Genomic DNA, 18,984 nt, shown 5'->3' with positions numbered 1-18,984 from the left:
CTATTTAGTGACATAACCATTGTTTCTGAGTCCAGCAACCTCAGGAAGAATAAACTACATTCCACAGTTCTGCTGTATTTTTTGGTTTTGCCTCATAAACTGCATTTTTGATGTCACTCCACAAACTCTGTTTGGGATTGTGGTCAGGGCATTGGGCTGGCCACTCCATTACCTCAATCCTGTTTGTCTGTAACTAGCAAGTTGTTCACTTACTGGTGTGTTTTAGGTCATTGTCATGTTGGAACACCCATTTCAAGGGTGTTTCATCTTTGGCATAGGGCAACACGACCTTGTCAAGTATTTGTATAAACTCAAACTGATTCATGATCCCTCATATGCAAAAAATAGGATCAACTCTGCTTCACTGTCTTCACAGGCTATCAGACATACTGTTTGCAGCTACTAGACCCAAAAAGAACAATTTTGCTTTCATCAGTCTAGAACATGTTGTGCCATCTCTTTGGAACAGTCAAGGTGTTACTTTGCAAATTTTAACCTACTCAGGATGTGTATTTTTCAACACAGAGGCTTTGTGAGGAGTTCTTGCTGGTAATGTGGCTTCACTTAAGCCCATTTTACAGGCAAAGATATTCTTTGAAACAAATGAAAGGTTGAAAGATTTAGAGAGGTAGTTACATAAAGTGTTAATGGCCATTATTGGCCATTAACACTTTATCATCTTCATTTGCATGTAAAAGGACCTCCACAAGTTGTTTGTAGAGCTCAGCATGTGCAAACAGTTGCCAACACATTCCATTGTTCTCCTCCTGGCTAGTGTAAACATGCCATGGGAAGAACATCCTGCAGTCTATTGAAAGATGAGCAAAATGCATTCAAATGGAATGTATTTGCTCAGACTTTCAGCGGTTGAAGGATGGGTTTAAAGTAAACCAAAATCCATCATTTAAATGACGGACATAGACACTGCGACAAAAATGACTTGATAACTTTATTCTATGGGTCAGTGCAATTACTACAATGCCAAATTTATGTAGGTTTTTTTGCTACAATACTTTTATTTTTTTTCAAAGATATTACATTTTTTTAAATCATTTTCGGCCGCCATCGTCTGACAGCCATAACTTTTTTATTCTTCAGTCAACATAGTTGTGGGAGGGCTCATTCTTTGCAGAATGTGCTGTAATTTCTATTGGTAACATTTTGGAATACGTACAACATTTTGATCGCTCTTCAGTGCATTTTTTCTTGGAGACTGGCTTACTAAAAAGTGCAATTCTGGCCTTCTTTATTTTTTTTTCAGACGGCCTTCACCGTGAGAGGTAAGTAATGCATTACTTTGATAGATTGGACTTTTACAGATGTAGCGATACCAAATATGTATTTTTGTTTTATTATTAAGATTCTTTTATTGATTATTAGAAATATGGCAAAAGGTTTTTCCTAAAAAAAACTTTTATTGCTTTTTAATAATTAGTAAAACTTTTTTAAACATAGTCTTACTTTTTTTTGTCCCCATGCGAGACAAGAAATCGGGATGTTTTGATCTCTCCTGCAGTATGATGTAATACCATTACATCATACTGTGATCTATCAAGCCACGCCGCAGACATGGCTTGATAGGCACTCTGCAATGGCAGCCCTAGGGCACTTCAGAAGGCCCCCGGCTGCCATGAAAACTGCACCACAACCTGCAATCTCATCACGGGGGTGGGGTGGGCTGAACATCGTTCGGGGCATTTAAATGCTGCTCTCAGAATTGACTGAAGGTTAACAGCTCTAAACACCGTGGCTTATCGGAGCTCTTGTGGACGGGTGTCAGCTGTAAAAAACAGCCAGCACCCGCATTGCATGGAGCGGGATCGACCCGCAATCCCCCTTCATACATACCTTGAAGCTGCAGGTTGTAATTGTACGTCCTGCAGCATTAAGGGGTTAAAGATGCAATAGGAAATAATGAGCGATTCCTTGCAAGGAATCACCTAAAAATAGTGCATGCAGCGATTTTTCAATATCACTGTAGAAAAAGCACTCATGTAAATAAACACATTGAAATCAATGTGTTATTTTTAAGTGCGAGTTCTGTCCATATGGCATTCGGACGGAATTCGCCCAGGTGAATTCACCGTAACCAATATATGCAAGATTTGCCACCCTCCTACTTTAAATAAAGGCCAAAATGAACCTTAATGATTAAATTTGGCCGGTTTCACATCTGAGTCTGCGATGGAGGTTTTGTCGCAGATCTGTAGAGAGCAGGAAAGCGGAATCCTTGCTGCAGATGTGAAACCACCCTTAGGCCTCTCTCACATAGGCGTTTGCAGTAAAAGCGTTTTTTTTAACAGCGCGTTTACTGCGATTTCAGCACATCTGATAACGCAACCCAGAAAGCTGAAAAAAAATCAAATACTCACCTATTAGGCGCCATCCCTGCAGGCTTCCAGGCACTTGTCTGTGCCTGCAGAGCATCTCTTGCTGGTAACTGGGTTTCAAGACCACGCCTCCAGCAAGAGATTGCTCTGATTGGCTGAGCCGCAAGTCATTCATTCATTGAATGGCTGTGATTGGGGCATCCAGGGCTGGCTGTGATTGGTGCTGGATTAGCCAATCAGCAATCTCCTGCTGGAGGTGGGGTCTTCAAACCCCATCACTAGCAAAACATTCTCTGACAAGTGCCCGTAGTCTTGGAAAGCAGCGCCAGGGACCAGGCAGCGCTGCGTTTAGTGCTGCCCAAAGCGCGGCACCAAGCTGTGCCGTGTTTTTAGCAGAGCTGCCAACACTGCCCATTCAATTCAAAGGGCGATGCAGGGCTGAAAACGGCCAAAGATAGAACATGCATCACTGTCAAAGCGCAGCGTTTTGATGCTTGTGTGAGCAGCCCCATTAAAAAGAATGGGAGCGTTGTACAGCGTTTAGCACAGGGTTGAAAATGCGGTGCTAAACGCTGTACAAAAACGACTGTGTGAGGGAGGCTTTAAAAAGTCCAAAGATAAGAAAGTCGAAAGACGGCGCAACATTAGAAGTCCAGCGTGTGGTATTGGGGGGAGAGGGTGCTCAGCTGTCGGACGGCAGCCGGACATTTACTCTAATAGTGGGGACTGAAGAGACCTTCGACCAGAGGAAAGATATGTGAGTAGCAGCACGTCCAACCACTTTAACAAAGCACACTCAGGCTTTCAGTGCACGATCCCAATAAAGGATCCGGACCCAAGGATCAAGAAACGAGAAGTCCATAAATGTGTAGTCAGATCAGCACTTCAGGGTTTTCTTCCTATATCGGATCTTTATCAAGCATAAGTGAAGATACAGACAACACAGTGATATATACCCACAAGTAAAATACACATAACCAATAGCAAACATAGACACAACAATGTACCCACCCACAAGCGGTAACCATTGGGCCAGGAGTAGGCAGCTCAGCTGATGTTAATAAAAATGATAAGAGCATATACAAAGTAGCACCTGAGGAAAGGTGGGGTAGTTCATATCCTTCACAAAACACTGCTGTCTGCAGCGTCCAAACCACCCCACTGCGCAGACGCGAGTCATCAGCCAATGAGGGCTGCGCTCATGCCCTCACGAGGCTACACGTGTGCCGCTGATGTCAGAAATGTACGTCACAAAAGGGGCCGTACCTATTGCTCATCAGGGTCTTTGCCCTTACCCGTGTCCGGCACCCAGTCAAAACTAATGGAGATGGTCCGCGCGTGCGCGGTTTTGACTGGGTGCCGGGTCACTCTTTTACCCTTTACATGCAATGGGGTCCTGATTGGTTGCTATGGCACTCGGAGGCTTCAATATAGCCTGTGGGTCTGCTAGCTACAGTGATCTATGATGCTCAGCCTTTGGGCTTATTCACACGAGCGTATATCAGCAGCCATTTTCACAGCCGGCCAATATACACTACCATCTGATGCATTGGATTCCAATGCATCAGATTACACCAGCATATTCCATGTGTATATTCCCAAAGACAGCACCAGGAGCTTTCACGCTGGACAGGGAAGAGTCCTGGAACTATCTTCCCGATCAGAATACGTTGGCCGCTGCATAGACTCCTATGTGAGCCTATAACAGCGGCCGGAGAAGGTTAGGTGGGAGTTTAGCAGTCATGCGTATATCAGACGGTGTTTTCACGGCCGGACGATATATGCTACCATCTGATGCACAGGCTCGGCGTATATGCCTTTGGGCAGGGGGAGACAGCTTAGATCTGCTGGGCTGTCTTCCCCTTCCCTCCCCCTCACTGGCTTTCTACAAGGAGAGGAGGCGAGGCAGGAGCTAGTGTGCTGACCTTTTTGCAATGGGAGGGGGCGGGATGGGGCGGAGCTTAGGTCTGCCCCATCCCGCCCCCTCCCATTGCAAAAAGTGGCAAGGGGCAGAGAGAAGAAGGGGGAGCGGAGTTTAGCAGTTACGCTACTGTAATTGACTCCCATAGGAGTCTATGGCAGTAGCCGTAGTCGGGCCAGGAAGATAGTTCCAGGACTATCTTTCCTGCCCGATGTATAAGCGCCTGTGTAATCTGATGCATTGGAATCCAATGCATCAGATGGTAGCGTATATCGGCCGGCCTAGAAAACAGCGGCCAATATACGCTCATGTGAATAAGCCCTTATACAGCACTGTCAATGCTGTTAAAATAATAAATTAAAAGCGTGCCAGAATTGCAGATTTTGTTACTTCTGCCTCTAGAAAAAGTAATCAAAAGGTTATTTTCCCAAAAATTGGATAAATGAAGACTAGAGTTCATCCCACATAAAACAAGCCTCATAGAGCTCTGTCTTTGGGAAAATTAAAAATGCTTTGGCTCTTGGAATGCGGCCACAAAAGCAAAACTTAAAAAAAAGTGTTCTTTGTGTACATAAAAAACGTTATAAACGGTGTCCTTACTCTGTTTGGCTGTTTTCACCCCATTTTTCGCCTGTATTCTCCCGTTTTCTCCGCTCTTGCATCGGTATAAAAGGATATTTTTTCTCAGTTTCCAATGACTTTCGCAAATCATGAAGCATACTGAAAACTACAGAATGGGAGAGGTTTAGGGTGGGTTCACCCGATGCAAAAGCGAGTAAAACGCAGAATTATAAAACAATGATTTCCAGTGGTTTCCTTCTCACGTAATCTGCGATGTTTTCGCTCACGTAATTGTGTTGAAATAAAATGGCAGCATGTTATATCTTTTTGATATCGCCCATTGTTTTCAATCCTCTGCCGCAGCTGTAACAGCAGTGGCTGGGGAAATCCCTTGAGCTGTGGCTGGGGGAATCCCTGCAGGGATGAGGGGATTCCCTATGGGGATGAAGGGATTCCTGTAGTGATGATGCAAGGCTGTTTTCACATGAAAATGCCTCACATCCACAGGGCTTTCACATAGTGGAAAGTGCGATATCATGGCTAGCCTTAGGTCTCCCTCACACACATGCTTTTTTACGTGACTAAGATGGCGTTTTCAGCACCGTGCTAATCGCAGTATAACGCTCACATTGTTTTCAATGGAGCCTCTCAGACAGTCGCTCGATTGCGGCACTTCACAGCGCCGTGAGTTTTGAGCGGAGTCTGTTCTATTTTTACGTCAGTAATGAGGTATGCTAAACCCAGCTGTCTCCGCAGCTCACTGCGGCCGAAAGCTAAAGTAAAATCGCGGCGCTTTGCTGAACGCCTGTGTGATGGAGGCCTTAGGCTACAAGACGACACGTTGCACAATAGCAAGTTGCATGAAAGTTGAGCAACAGAAATAGTTGTGTGACCTGCCTGTGATTTGCTGTTGCATGACATCGCTCAGAACTGTTAAAAAAACAGCCAAATCACAACAAAATTGTAGGAAGGTGGCAGTCGCACGCAGCATACATTGATCTCTATGGTGAAAAGTCTCATGCAACTGGCAGCCTGCGATCAAAACCCAACTGAGTTGAATTTTCTGCCATTATCGTGTCATCGGCGATCACTGACAATGATCAGACATGTTACTTCACGTGAAACGGAACCGTGTAGCCCTAGAAACTGCCAAACTGCAGGACATTCGCAGTCACATGACTTACATTGATGTCTTTGGTTCGAAAAGCCACATGCGACTTGTAACCCAAATTGAACGGAGTTGGGTTTCCTTGCGTCGCAGTTGTCTTTGGTGGCAGCAGGGCACCATTGATGTGATGCTGCATGCGACACATCCAATGGGTAGCCTTGGTCTTACTAATACTAATGCATCATGCGAACGACATGTTTCCTCTGTTCAACATGCGCCAAATTCATCAAAAATGCCTACGCCCCAGGTGATGAATCTAGCAAAGGCTCAAGACAAAAGCAGGTTGGACTTTTTGTGTACATTTGTGTCCCAGTACAAGTTTTGCAGTTCAGCCGGAGGGACATATTTGTCAATGGGCTACTATAAAGACATTGATGTCCCCCTGTGTGCAGAAATCCATCGCATGGACCTACAAGGGCAAATGTTTGTAGACTGTTTAAGGTTCCATCTGACTTCTCTTTCGCCCTTCGGGATGGATAGACGGCCTAATAGGTAAACTTTTGCTGTCCACGACAGCCAACCACAGAACAGCTTTTATTTTTCAAGATCCCTATAAGAAATGAAATCTGCACTGTGATTGGTTGCTATGGGCAACAACCAGTTTTCACATATCTGTGAAGGGCCTCTACTTTGCGGTGTCCAGTTGCTCCCCAGCACAAGAGGCTGAGAGTAATGGCAGGAGTACAGTGCTCAGCCATCTAGCTGCCCTCACTGAAGCGCCCCACACAACTCTCTGCCATCTCTGCCGTTAAACTGAATGACCCTCCAGCAGCGGCTCATCTACATAGCCACGCCCAGCCGTTGACACATTGGGTTGTTAGCGCCTGAGCGCCAGTTAACCAATCAGCGCTCGGATGGGCGTTCCGTGCCGATGAGCTGCCGTGACGTAATGCATGTCGCTCTCACACCAGAGGCGGTGCGCGCCGCTCTTACAAATAGCGAATATTAGCCGTGTTCTAGGAGTTGTACTCAAGAGGTCCGGCGGCTGCAGGGTAAATAGATACAGCAGGAGCTTCAGCTGCACTACAGTGGCCAGACGCACAGTGATAGAGGGAGCTGCACTCTTATTACGTCATAGAGAGCTTCTAGAAGGAGCTAGACAGTGCTAATAAATACTCAGAGAGGCTGCATTACTGGAGAGGGGGCGCAATAGCCTGCTATAGGGACCAGTGGTTTGTGACTTATCCTGTGACGTCATACTCTAGCTGCTGCCATGGCTAATGGTGAGTCCTGGGGCCGCGGGGTTTGTGTACAGGATGGGGTCCAGCTCCTCCCTAATCCATGATGGTTACAAGACTTTCTGCACTCCGTCCTTCTATGTACAAGTTGTTCTAGAAACTTCTGTCATCGCAGAAGGAAAGTGTTCTACTGCCGTGCAAAAGAGTAGCAGGGGATATAAACTCTCCACAGAATAGTGTTTAGTAGACAACGATTATATATACTGTATATACAGTCCTGCTATAACATTGGTGTATGTGTATATATATATATATATATATATACACCAGACAGCTATATATCATATATATAGTATACATACTGTCCTGCTATATACTTTATGTACTGTTATATAATATATATTATACAGCTAAATACTATTATACATACTGTACAGCCATGCACTATATGTTATACATAGAGTACTGTTATATACTATATATTATACATACTGTACTGCTATATACTGTATATACTATATATATATACTGTACAGCTATTTACTATCCATTATATACACTGTACAGCTATATACTGTATAAATCATATGTACTGTCCTGCTATATAGCATACCTACTGTTATATACTTATATCTGCTGTACAGCTAAATACTATATATCATATATACTGTCATATATATGTGTGTGTATGTATATATATACATTATATATACACTGTACAGTTTACTATATATAATATGTAATGTTATAGACTGTATATACTATCATGCTATATACTATACTTACTGTTATATATACACTGTACATACTGTAAGCTAAATACGATATACAATACTGTACTGCTATAGACTATTTACTGTCCTGCTATATACTATATGTACTATTATATACTATATATACACTGTATATACTATGTATATGCTGTAAACCCATATAGTATACATGCTGTGCGATATATACTATACATACTGTGCTCTATATATACATTGTACTGCTATATACTATGCTTACTGTGCTGCTCAATACTGTATACACTATACATACCATACTACTATATATTATGTATATGCCTACATACTGTGCTGCTATATACTATACATGCTGTACTATTATATACAACACTGTACAACTATGTATGGTAGTATACATACTCAACTCCTATACTCTATATATACTGTACTGCTATACAATTATACATATTGTACCTGTATATACTATACATACTGTTCTCCTATAGTCTATATATACTGTACTCCTCTATACTATGTAAACTGTATAGTTCTATACTCTATATACAATTCGTACCGTACTGCTATATATACGCTATACAATGTATGTAAAACTATACTGTATCCATATAATATATATACTTTACGCATACTTCTATATACTCTATGCACTGTCCATTTTTTCACTGCTATATGCTTTACATACTATACAGCTATATACTATACTGTGTCCAAATAAAATATATACTTTACATATCCTTCTATATACACCATACATATTGCCCTACTATATACTACAGTGTATTCACACACTATATACTACTGCTATACATACTCTACTGCTATATACTTTACTGGGACCATATACTATATATACTTTTCATGCTACACTGCTATATAATATACTGGGTCCATATGCCATATACACTATACTATTGTATACTATGTCTGTATACTATATATTCTTTACATACTGTATTGCTATATAGAAGAGAAAAGTTTCAGCACTTCAGTCAATGGAAGCCGGCCATCACGCTATACTTCCGCTGTCCGCACAGCGGAAGTATCACGTGAATATGCGACCCCACTGCCGGCCGCGTCATGCCCTGTACTGCGCATGTGGGTTGGCGTGTCAGGCGGGACGCGCACAGTGGATCCGGGAGGTGAGTATGGGGTCCTTGGGGGGACGGTGTGATGGACTCCGCTGCGATATTCCGCTGGTGGAGTCCGTCACGGCCGTGGGCATGAGCCCATACTCTACTGTGTCCATATACTATTTAGAATTTATACACTGCTATATACTATGTATATTCTTCACTTCCTCTTTCAAACACGCCATCATATCCCCACTGCTAAAGAAACCTACTCTTGACTCGACCTTTGCTGCCAACTACTGACCCATCTCAAATCTCCCCTTCATCTCCAAACTACTAGAACGCCTTGGTTACTCCCGCCTTATAAGCTATCTATCAGAAAACTCTCTTCTCAACCCCCTACAGTCCGGCTTCTGCCCCTACGCTCGACAGAAACCCTTACATAGGTGTCAAATGACCTCCTGATGGCCAAATCGAGGGGCGATTACTCCATACTGATCCTACTCGACCTCTCCGCAGCATTTGACACTGTTGACCACAAACTCCTCCTCAGTATGCTTCGCTCCATCGGCTTAAAGGACACTGCTCTCTCCTGGTTCTCCTCCTACCTATCTGACCGCTCATTTAGCATCTCCTTTGCTGGCTCCACCTCCCCCCCTTCTTCCCCTTGCTGTTGGGGTCCCCTGGGGCTCAGTCCTCGGCCCCCTCCTTTTTTAATCTACACAGCCCCTACTGGCCAAACCATTAGGATATTTGGCCTCCAATACCATCTCTACGCTGACGACACCCAGCTATACATTTCTGCACCTTTCCTCCAAAACATCACCGACTGTCTGTCCGCTGTCTATCACACTATGTCCTCTCTCTACCTAAAACTGAACCTCTCAAAAACTGGTGTTTCTACCCTCTACTAGCCGACGCTCCAGACTCTCCTCTCTCCAATCCAGCCTGAATGCGGCAGCCAGGCTTCTCTTCCTGTCCAGTTGATACTCGGACGCCTCTGCCCTGTGCGGGTCACTGCATTGGCTGCCCGTTAAATACAGAACTCAATTTAAACTTACTACCTTAATCCATAAAGCTCTCCATAGCACCGCCCCGCCCTACATTGCCTCCCTTATCTCAATCCACCACCCAGCCCACGCCCTCTGCTTCGCTAACAAAATCAGACTGAGTGCCCCTTTAATTTGAACCTCTCATTCCCGCCTCAAAGACTTCTCCAGAGCAGCACCAGTGCTCTGGAACGCGCTACCCAAAACTATCTGGGCAATCCCTGACACACAAAACTTCAGGTGTGCTCTAAAAACGCACCTCTTCAGGGAGGCATACCATATCCCCTAAACCAAACCCCTCTGTACTCCACCTGATAACATGCTGCCTGTCCTGCTGACTGCAAACCCTGCTAGCCTCAATCAACCGCCCCCCGCAGTCATACTGATTCAGCCACCACACTGCTTATGTCTGACCATTGTCTATGTGTATAGCATCCCTCACTCCCCACCCTGCCATACCGTGCACATCTCCAGCCCCTTTACCTTCTGTATCACCCCATTATTTGTAGTATGTAAGCTCGTTGGAGCAGGACCCTCACCCCCATTGTTTCCATCAACTGATTACTACATGTAACCGTGGTTTTTGTATATTTGTACTTTTGCATTTCTGTATCCCCCTGTTTTTATGAGTGTTGCAGAATATATTGGCGCTATATAAATAACCATTATTATTATTACCTGTCACCTTTTTTTAAAGAGACTCTTGTCACCTGATTTTAGCCCTATAAGTTTTTAGCTTATGGGTGGGCAAAAAGTAGGTATCCCGCTGCGTCCAGGGATGTGTTTTACTTATCTCCCCTGTCGTTCCCCCGGTGTCAGCGCTGGAAGCCGCTACTAAGTAGTCAGCCTTTTAAAAAATTAGAACGGGGGGGGGGGGGTGGGGGTGGGGGGCACTTCTTAGCAGCGCCGCTAAGTGCACTGCAGCAGCGGATTCCAGCGCTGACACCAGTGGAACGACAAGAGGGGTAGGTTTAACACTTAAATCCCCGGACTCAATGGGTCACTTACTTTTAGCTCGTAAGCTTAGCTTATAGGGCTAGAAACAGGTTACAGATTCCCTTTAGGGCTTCCACACACGTGTGTTTTTTTAACACTGTGTTAATGCTACGTTTTTTTTTTATTTATTCATTTTTTTACCCAAATGTCAATGGGACTTTCTAATGTTAAAAACGCATCACAAGTTTGCGCTTTGTGATTTGTGTGCGATGTGTTTTTTAACATTAGAAAGTCCCGTTGACATTCGCGTAAAAAAAATGCAGTGTTAACGTAGCGGTAAAAAAACTGAAGTGTGTGGGAGCCTTAGGCCGCCTGTCCACGGCCGTGACAGAATTTTGCTAGCGATATTCCGCCGCGGGGGAGGAGGGGGGAGCACTGACTGGTCTTCGTGGTGAGCCTATCTAATAGATTGGCTCACCGCGGAGATTCTCCGCTCGTGGACGTTGGGCTGCCCTTTCCATAGTTAGCCTATATCGCCGCCGATAACGCAGTGACAGATCACCCGTGGACAGGCAGCCTTAAGGCCGCCTGCACACGAGCGGGTCGGATCCGGCAGCGAGAATTCTCGCCGCGGGACCCGACCGGAGAGCCTGCAGGGACGAGCGCGTACTCTCCCGCGCCTGGCGGCCCCAGCTCTTTCAAGTGCCGGCTGCCGCGCAGCCGGCGCATGCGCAGACCGGAGCCGGCAGCCGGGTGAGTGCGTGCCCCGCACAAAAATAGGACATGTCGCGGTTTGTTTGCCGCGCGAGATTTCGCGCGGCCAAACCGCGGCCGTCTGCATAGGAGTGCGTATTGTAATGCACTCCTATGCAAACTTTCAGTGGCAGAAATCCCACGGGAAGTCCCGCGGCGGGATTTCCGCCCGTGTGTAGGCGGCAATCTTCATTAACGGAAGTTTTCTGACACAACAAGAGCAGACATATTAATAAATCTAAGACCTAAATACACTCCACTAACTGGGACGCCTAGTTTCTGTAAAAGATCCAAGGAGTCGCACACATAGGAGGGTTATGTCCATACAAATTCCCGTAAGACGTTATCATTATAAACACTAGGCTTTTGAATGTTGGAATCCACCCCAGATGTAATGGGTCCCCCCTTTAAAGGATGAAGTCTCTTATGTATCTTGGGGAGTGCATAGAAGGTTGGGACAACATCTCTATCAGGATTATTGACTATAGGGTGGGGCTCTTTATTTTTTGGGGGGAAACACGTTTGGACATATATATATATATATATGATTGTTTTACTTCCTACTAGAGGATGCTGCTGTTAGAATAAGGGCATTATAGTGGAGAGTAGAGATGAGCGAGCAAATACTCGTTAAGGGACAATACTCGAGTAAGTATCATCCTTTTCGAATACCTGCCTGCTTGTCAGAAAAGACTCGGGTGCCAGCAGGGGGGAACGGCGGGGACATCTCTCTCTCTCCCCCCTGCTTACTCCCGCAACCCACCGCTCACCGCCACCGGCACCCGAATCTTTTCTGATGAGCAGGCAGGTACTGGAGTATTGTCCCTTAACGAGTATATGCTCGCTCATCTCTAGTGGAGAGCCATCAGTTAAACAAGGATGCTCTTCCCAGGGCGATCTGTTGTCCGGTAGGGTAAGTCTAGGTTGCGTGTAAGGATAGCTTCCTCTTAACACCTCTCATGCCTATGTACCCTATACTGGACAAGTGTATGGATTACTCTCTTAGAGATCAAGAGATATATCATGAGTATATGAATAATATGTGCCCGTTTGAAGACCCTCATAGTCTCAGTAAGTAAACCATTTACTCTATTTTTACATTGGCGATTACTATATATTGCTGGCCAGCGGAATTTGTAATGGCGGCTTTTTGAGTATCGGCTCCTACTGGATGTGCTGTGATAGTTTTGTCCTTCACCTGTCTTCTGCCCCTACCTTCTATTAAGCGTTATTTTTTAGTAGGTTTATATTTACATGGTTTGTTGCGTCGGAAGATTTGTGTTAATAAAGATTACGATGTGTATTGTTAAGAAGAGGTGATGGGTGGTGATGAAGACGTAGTGTGATCCTTTCATCTTATGGCATGCTTTGAGTTTGGTTTAGATACTATGTATACTATACTGCGTCTATATCCTGTAAGAAAATAGGGTGTCCTCAGCCCCCCAGCTGTGTACTGAACTTATTCCCTAGAGGTGCAGGGATGGGTAGTTATTCCTTGACCTCAATACCTAGGTGACCACCACGCTTTCTTCAGACGTATAACTTTAGCGTATGTTCACGGATCTTGTGCAGCTTAACATCATTCTATATCACAGCAAACCTCAGACCGGAGCCACACGTTTTTGTGGTTTTAATGCTGCTTATTTTTGTGGCAAAAAAAAAGCCCCGTCCAGACGTTAGCTGTAGGTCAGTAGGGATTTATGAACCACACTGCAAACAGTGTAGTTTTTTTTTTATTCATGGTGATTTTTTTAAACTGCTGGTTGTGTTTTTTTGGTCTGTGACATTTTTCAAAATCGCATTATGCTCTGGGTATGGCAGTTTTCTCTGATGTTTTCCAATAGGCTTCTCTCTAGGGCACTCAGGTCAAACAAAAGTGGCCCGCTGCCTCATTTTATGTGGCCCATAAGCTGTACATTGAACCTTAAAGGGGTTATCCAGGCAGTGGCCGCCGGGATACACCAGGCTTGGAGTAGAAGCACTGCTTTGACCCGTGTAGTGGCCGTCGCGTGTAATTGCAGGCGGAGCTCTCATTGAAATCGTGGGACCCCAGCTCAGACCCTAGGGTATCCTGGCGGGCACTGCTTGGAAAACTCCTTTAAAGGAATTCTACTCACCCCGCCTGCAGCTCTGTTCCAGCGGTGCAATGCAGAGTCTGTGACCGCTGATGTCTGCAATGCTGCATGGAAAAAAAACCTGCTGCATGTGCTATTTTTTCGCTTTTCTCATAACGTGAGTGCGATGTGATATTTCCCCTTGAAATCAATGGTAAACACTTAGGATCCTCTTTCGCTTGTGAGGATTGGAATTTCACAGCAGCATTAAAAATGCCTCGCATCCACGGGTAAAACGCATGTTGGCAAGCACGATATTGGGCAGGCTCGCTTGTGTGAATGTAGCCTTAGTGTTTGAAAACTACAACTCCCAGCAGTTCTTTTCAGGGCAAACACGGATATCTAGTTTCTCAACAACTGGAAAAGTGCAAGGTGCAGACCACTTGTCTTAAGTGCTTATATCAGTTCACTTGTTTGTGGCATGCCATTCATGCCAGATTCCTGCAGCTGAAGCAAACCACTGGAAACGTCTGCTGGTTGCTGGCAGTGCCAGCCAACATCTGGCTGGAAGCTGGAGTGGCCATTCTTTTCCTTGGCAACACTCAGCAGAGATAATAAAAGTCCTTACGATGCAGTCTCTGGTTATCTTGGGCTCTTATCTTCGCTCTCATGAGTTCCTGGAATGTTTGCTGGCGGCGGGCAGCAGCTGTGCCTCTTTTTACTGCCAGTTGTGTTGTGTCCTGACTGTAAATTCATTATACGGGTCTCTGCCAAATTAGATGGAATAATTATGCCATTGTGGTTCTAAGCTGGTAAAGTGCGGCATCTATCAGAAGGTTGTACAGGGATGATTCTCTCGCTAGGAAACCCAAACATTCCTCAACAACTTTGTCATTTTTGTCTGGTTCTCTACAAAAATAGATCTGGATGATTTTATGAACAATTGTGAAAACTGTCTGAAAGAAATCCTATCTTTGCTGCCCATAGCAACCAATCAGAGAGCAGCTTTTATTTTTCAAGAGCACTTTGAGGAATGAAGACTACACTTGGATTTGTTTCTATAGGCAACAGAGACAGTTCTTGCTTTAGACACTTTCATAAATCTCCCCCCCATGTCTATTGAACTTTAACACCTATCAGCGAAGCAGACTGTACCCGTGATTTTGACATGCAACCGCCAACAAGCAGTGTGTCACAAGCATGTACTCACTTGAACAGCATGTGTTTATTGCTTGTGAATACTGGTGAAGAGGTTCATTTAACACATGACCTGCCATGTATATTACCCAGAGGAGCATGGATGGCCTTATACGTCTCCTCACTCACCTTCTTGATGTAACCCCTCCTCACCCACAGTTGGATTTAACTCATGCCAGTTTTGAGCCCACATCTCTTTACCTTGGGAGTCATGTGGTATGCAGGCACCTCACGCTGTAACATACATGTTATGTGCACTTACCCTGTAGTTTGGGTCCTGATTTGGTACTTGTTGAAGTTCTTATGGTTACAATAAATTGCTCACCTTGAATGTTTGCCTTGCGGATCTTTGAACAAAATCGATACTATAGTATGTGGCAACATGACATTGTTGCACACTTATGATTCAGAGGTTGGCATCCAGGAACACCCAAGGCCCACTCCAGTCACAACTATATACCTGTAGAATGACAAAATACTCAATTCTCAGAAACTAATTCAGTATGTCGTGAGTCGCAGACAACTCGCGTGGCATGCAGTGTAAAAATGTATGCTAGTATCACATGAGTTGCATAGAACTCATGAACAGAACACAAAATAGCAAATTTTTCATTCAATTAGAAAGGATCATTTGGTTTTTGAAGTTCTTACTCAATTTTTGTAATAAAACACTGTGGGCCCAAGAATTTTTTTTCTTTCTAGTATGGCAATCAATATATTAAACAATGTCAAAGGGTATTTCAGAATAAGTTTGGTGAAGGAAGTGTACCGACAAAGTCCTCCTATTCACCAGTTGTTGGAATAGTTTGACACTAATTAACGGAGTGTTACTTTCAACAAAATGGTGCAACGTGCTGCAGCTCTAATGCAATAATGAGGAAAATTGAAAGTTATTTTGGTAACCAATTAACTTTTAAAAATCTGTGGATGCCAACATAGCCAGACCTGACACCCACTTGATTTCTTCTTGTGGAGTTTACTGAAGGGTCGTGTTTAGAGCAATAAGCTGCAAACAATTGACACCCTTAAGATGTGATGTGGCGGGAGTTTGCTGCCACAACAATGTCACATTAGCAGATGTCGGTACTAGTGCAATATGTTTCCACTGGAACTATAGGTTTGAGACATGGGTTTGCCAGGCTTAGTGACGGGAAACTCCCAGGGCACACCCCCATAAGCTCCTGTGGTAGACACACAGTACAGTGACCACTTTCCCCCATCAGTGGATGCTGAAATAGCGGCACATGTGCAGATGTAGCGGTGGGGATCTTACTGACAACTGGGGACATTAAACTTTAGCACCGGCTGCACGGATAACTGTACTGATGCTTCATGTCGCATCCTCCTCCAGGGGGAAGGAAGCTCCCCGCCGGCTGCACATAAAACCTTTCTGGCATGACTCTTACCCCACTGATGCCGCAAAGACCCACAGGCCGACATTGATGGAGCTCTCCGCTGGGTGCACAGAGCGAGCTTATGTATGCTCCCCGACGGTGATGGGGGTCCAGAGGCCGCTAAGGGCAGAGCAATCTGGCGACACAGGAAGGAACATGGCAAAACACGGCTGTCAGTCCTTGTGAGGGCCGCCCACCATAGCGCCCAGGGAGTGCTGATCACAGCTGAGGTGCTATGTATGCATTCCCTGTCACTCATCCCAGAAAGCCCATGTGGCCACCCATTGTTTCCGGTGGTGACATAATGCACTAGTACTGCAGATGTCTGCCAATATGCAGACTCGCAAAGGGCTTCTGTCCACGGGCAGGTTGGACCCCGAGTTGGACCCGGTGAGCCATGCGTACCTCCTGTCCATAGCATGCGTGCCGGAGCGCAGGCAAGCACATTCACAGCACAGAGAAGAAGATGCCATCCGGTGTCGTCTTCTCTGTGATGCCGGTGTGCCCGCCTGTGCTCCAGCACACATGCGCAATAAAGAGGATGTTGTGCCGTCGCTAGGCGATTACACTGCTCCTGCGGCCATTCTGCAATCATGATTGTAGAATGGCTGGGGGACGGACAGCTTCCATTGACTTCAATGGAAGCCATCAGTGCGTAGCCCGCACAAAATTGCAGCATGCTGCGATTTCTTCTCCGCGAGCAGAAATTCTCAATCGATTTCCGCTCATGGGCAAGAAATTGCGTTTTTACATTGCATGCTATGGGCTGGATTTGATGCGGAGTCCGGAGGTGCAATCCCACACTGGACTCTGAAATGTAAATCTATGTTTTTGGAAAGTGTGAGGAAACCATAGACTCCTTTTAACTGATGTCTAACTCGTCATCAGATTCTGCAACCTGCTTGTCTCAAGGTCTTCAAGTTGCACAAATCTGGCTCAGTTCTTCACCCTTCAAACACATTGCTGTGCAAGACATTCCCAGTCATTTAAAAAACAGTTTAATAAAAAAATTGGAGGTTGAGATGGAGGTTGAAATTGGAGGTATGGGCTGAGCCACCTATGTAAAGTGCACATGTGACCATGGTCAGCAAGGGGCGAAGCTGTAATAAAATCAGACAATTTTTTAATAAAAAGCCACCAGTTATTCTTTTAGAGATGAGCGAGCATACTCGCTAAGGACAAATACTCAAGCGAGTATTGTCCTTTTCAAGTACCTGTCCGTTCGTGAGAAAAGATTCGGGTGCCGGTGGGGGTGAGCAGAGGGAGCGGGGGGGGGGGGGGGGGTGAGAGAGAGATCTCCCCCTGTTACCCCCTGCTCTCCCCCGCCGGCACCCGAATCTTTTCTCATGAGTGGGCAGGTACTCGAAAAGGACAATACTCGCTCGAGTATTTGTCCTTAGCGAGTATGCTCGGTCATCTCTAAAAAAAATAACTGATTGATTTTTATTAAAAAATTGTCTGACTTTATTACAGCCTCGCCCCTTGGTCACATGTGCACTTTACATAGGTGGCTCAGCCTATACTTGTTCTTAACCCTCCTCTGCCCTAACTTTGAATGGAGCATATCAGAGCATTTGGCAGCTTTGTGCAATAGATCTTGTGCTATACAAATACATGGGCCAAGCCATGGCTGCAGCAAAGTTTTTATAGTAAAGTAAGCAGAGAGTTTATTCAAAATAAATGAGTTATTATATCATGGTGAACCCCTTAGGCCTCATGTCCACTAGCTAAATGGAATTGCGGAATCCGCAGCGGATTTTGCCCATAAGGAATGATTGGCCATCCGCGGTCCATTAAATTGATTTTTGCACCCGCGGATGGCATTTTAAAAGAATTGCGTTTTTCACGCGCGGCAGAAAAAACGCGGCATGATCCATTTTGCCGAGGATCGGCAACATTGCTATCACATTGATAGCAATGTGTGAGGATATCTGCATGCAAAAAAATACCATTTAAAGCAAATCCGCGTGGAATCCGCCGCAGAAATCCGCGGCAGATTCTGCGCGGATTGTATTTTTCTAGTGCACATGAGGCCTTAAAGAATATCAGTGTTTTGGAGAGCAGTTCCCATCTAATGTGTGCAGTGCAGGTATATGAGTATTTGGTGACTGATACATTCTATTCACCCCATCCTCACTCAGCTTCTGTTTGTGATGCCCCATTTCAGTCATATAAAGCACACTAACATTTCACATCTTCTTTCCTTGTAGAGATGAGGCAAACAATGACTAAGTTTTGGGAAGAGCATTCACGAGATGCAAGCCTAGAAGAGATGATGCTTGACTCAGGTGCTCAGCTCCTATCCAAAGAAGAGACAGAGGAGATTGTCTTGTTGCTGCCATGCTTGGATGGATTAAATGTCTTAGAGCTTGGGGCTGGGATAGGGTAAGAGGCACAAACCGTTTTCAGTGTAATGGCCCTCTTACATGGGACGATCTTTGAGAAGCGTTCAGATTCCCACGTTCCCATGGAAATCTAAATGATAATCATCCCATGTAAATGCATTATTACGTCCACCAGGACACCCTGGAACCCAAAATCTTTATGCAAACCACGCACTATAAGCACTACAAACGGAACTCGCAAACAGACGTAAATCATGACTGACAAATGCTCAAAAC

The 18,984-nt window shown here is 44.9% G+C and overlaps 1 protein-coding gene and 1 long non-coding RNA gene across 2 annotated transcripts in view; one reads left to right on the top strand and one right to left on the bottom strand.

Moving 5' to 3' along the window:
- LOC136581639 (uncharacterized) overlaps positions 1 to 18,984 on the bottom strand; it is a 54,653-nt gene that overhangs the window by 12,032 nt on the left and 23,637 nt on the right. The window contains exon 2 of the long non-coding RNA XR_010787076.1: positions 15,295 to 15,429. This is a non-coding gene — a long non-coding RNA (uncharacterized lncRNA). The remainder of the gene's footprint in view (positions 1 to 15,294; positions 15,430 to 18,984) is intronic.
- LOC136581637 (uncharacterized) overlaps positions 6,949 to 18,984 on the top strand; it is a 44,073-nt gene continuing 32,037 nt past the window's right edge. The window contains exons 1-2 of the mRNA XM_066582256.1: positions 6,949 to 7,203; positions 18,574 to 18,748. Of these exons, the coding sequence (XP_066438353.1) occupies positions 7,194 to 7,203; positions 18,574 to 18,748 (185 nt within the window). The 5' untranslated portion in view covers positions 6,949 to 7,193. The remainder of the gene's footprint in view (positions 7,204 to 18,573; positions 18,749 to 18,984) is intronic.

The sequence above is a fragment of the Eleutherodactylus coqui genome, chromosome 11, assembly GCF_035609145.1.
Source record: "Eleutherodactylus coqui strain aEleCoq1 chromosome 11, aEleCoq1.hap1, whole genome shotgun sequence".
Lineage (NCBI taxonomy): Eukaryota > Metazoa > Chordata > Amphibia > Anura > Eleutherodactylidae > Eleutherodactylus > Eleutherodactylus coqui.
The sequence above is the reverse complement of the archived record's forward strand: the minus strand, read 5'-3'. Positions and strand labels throughout refer to the sequence as shown.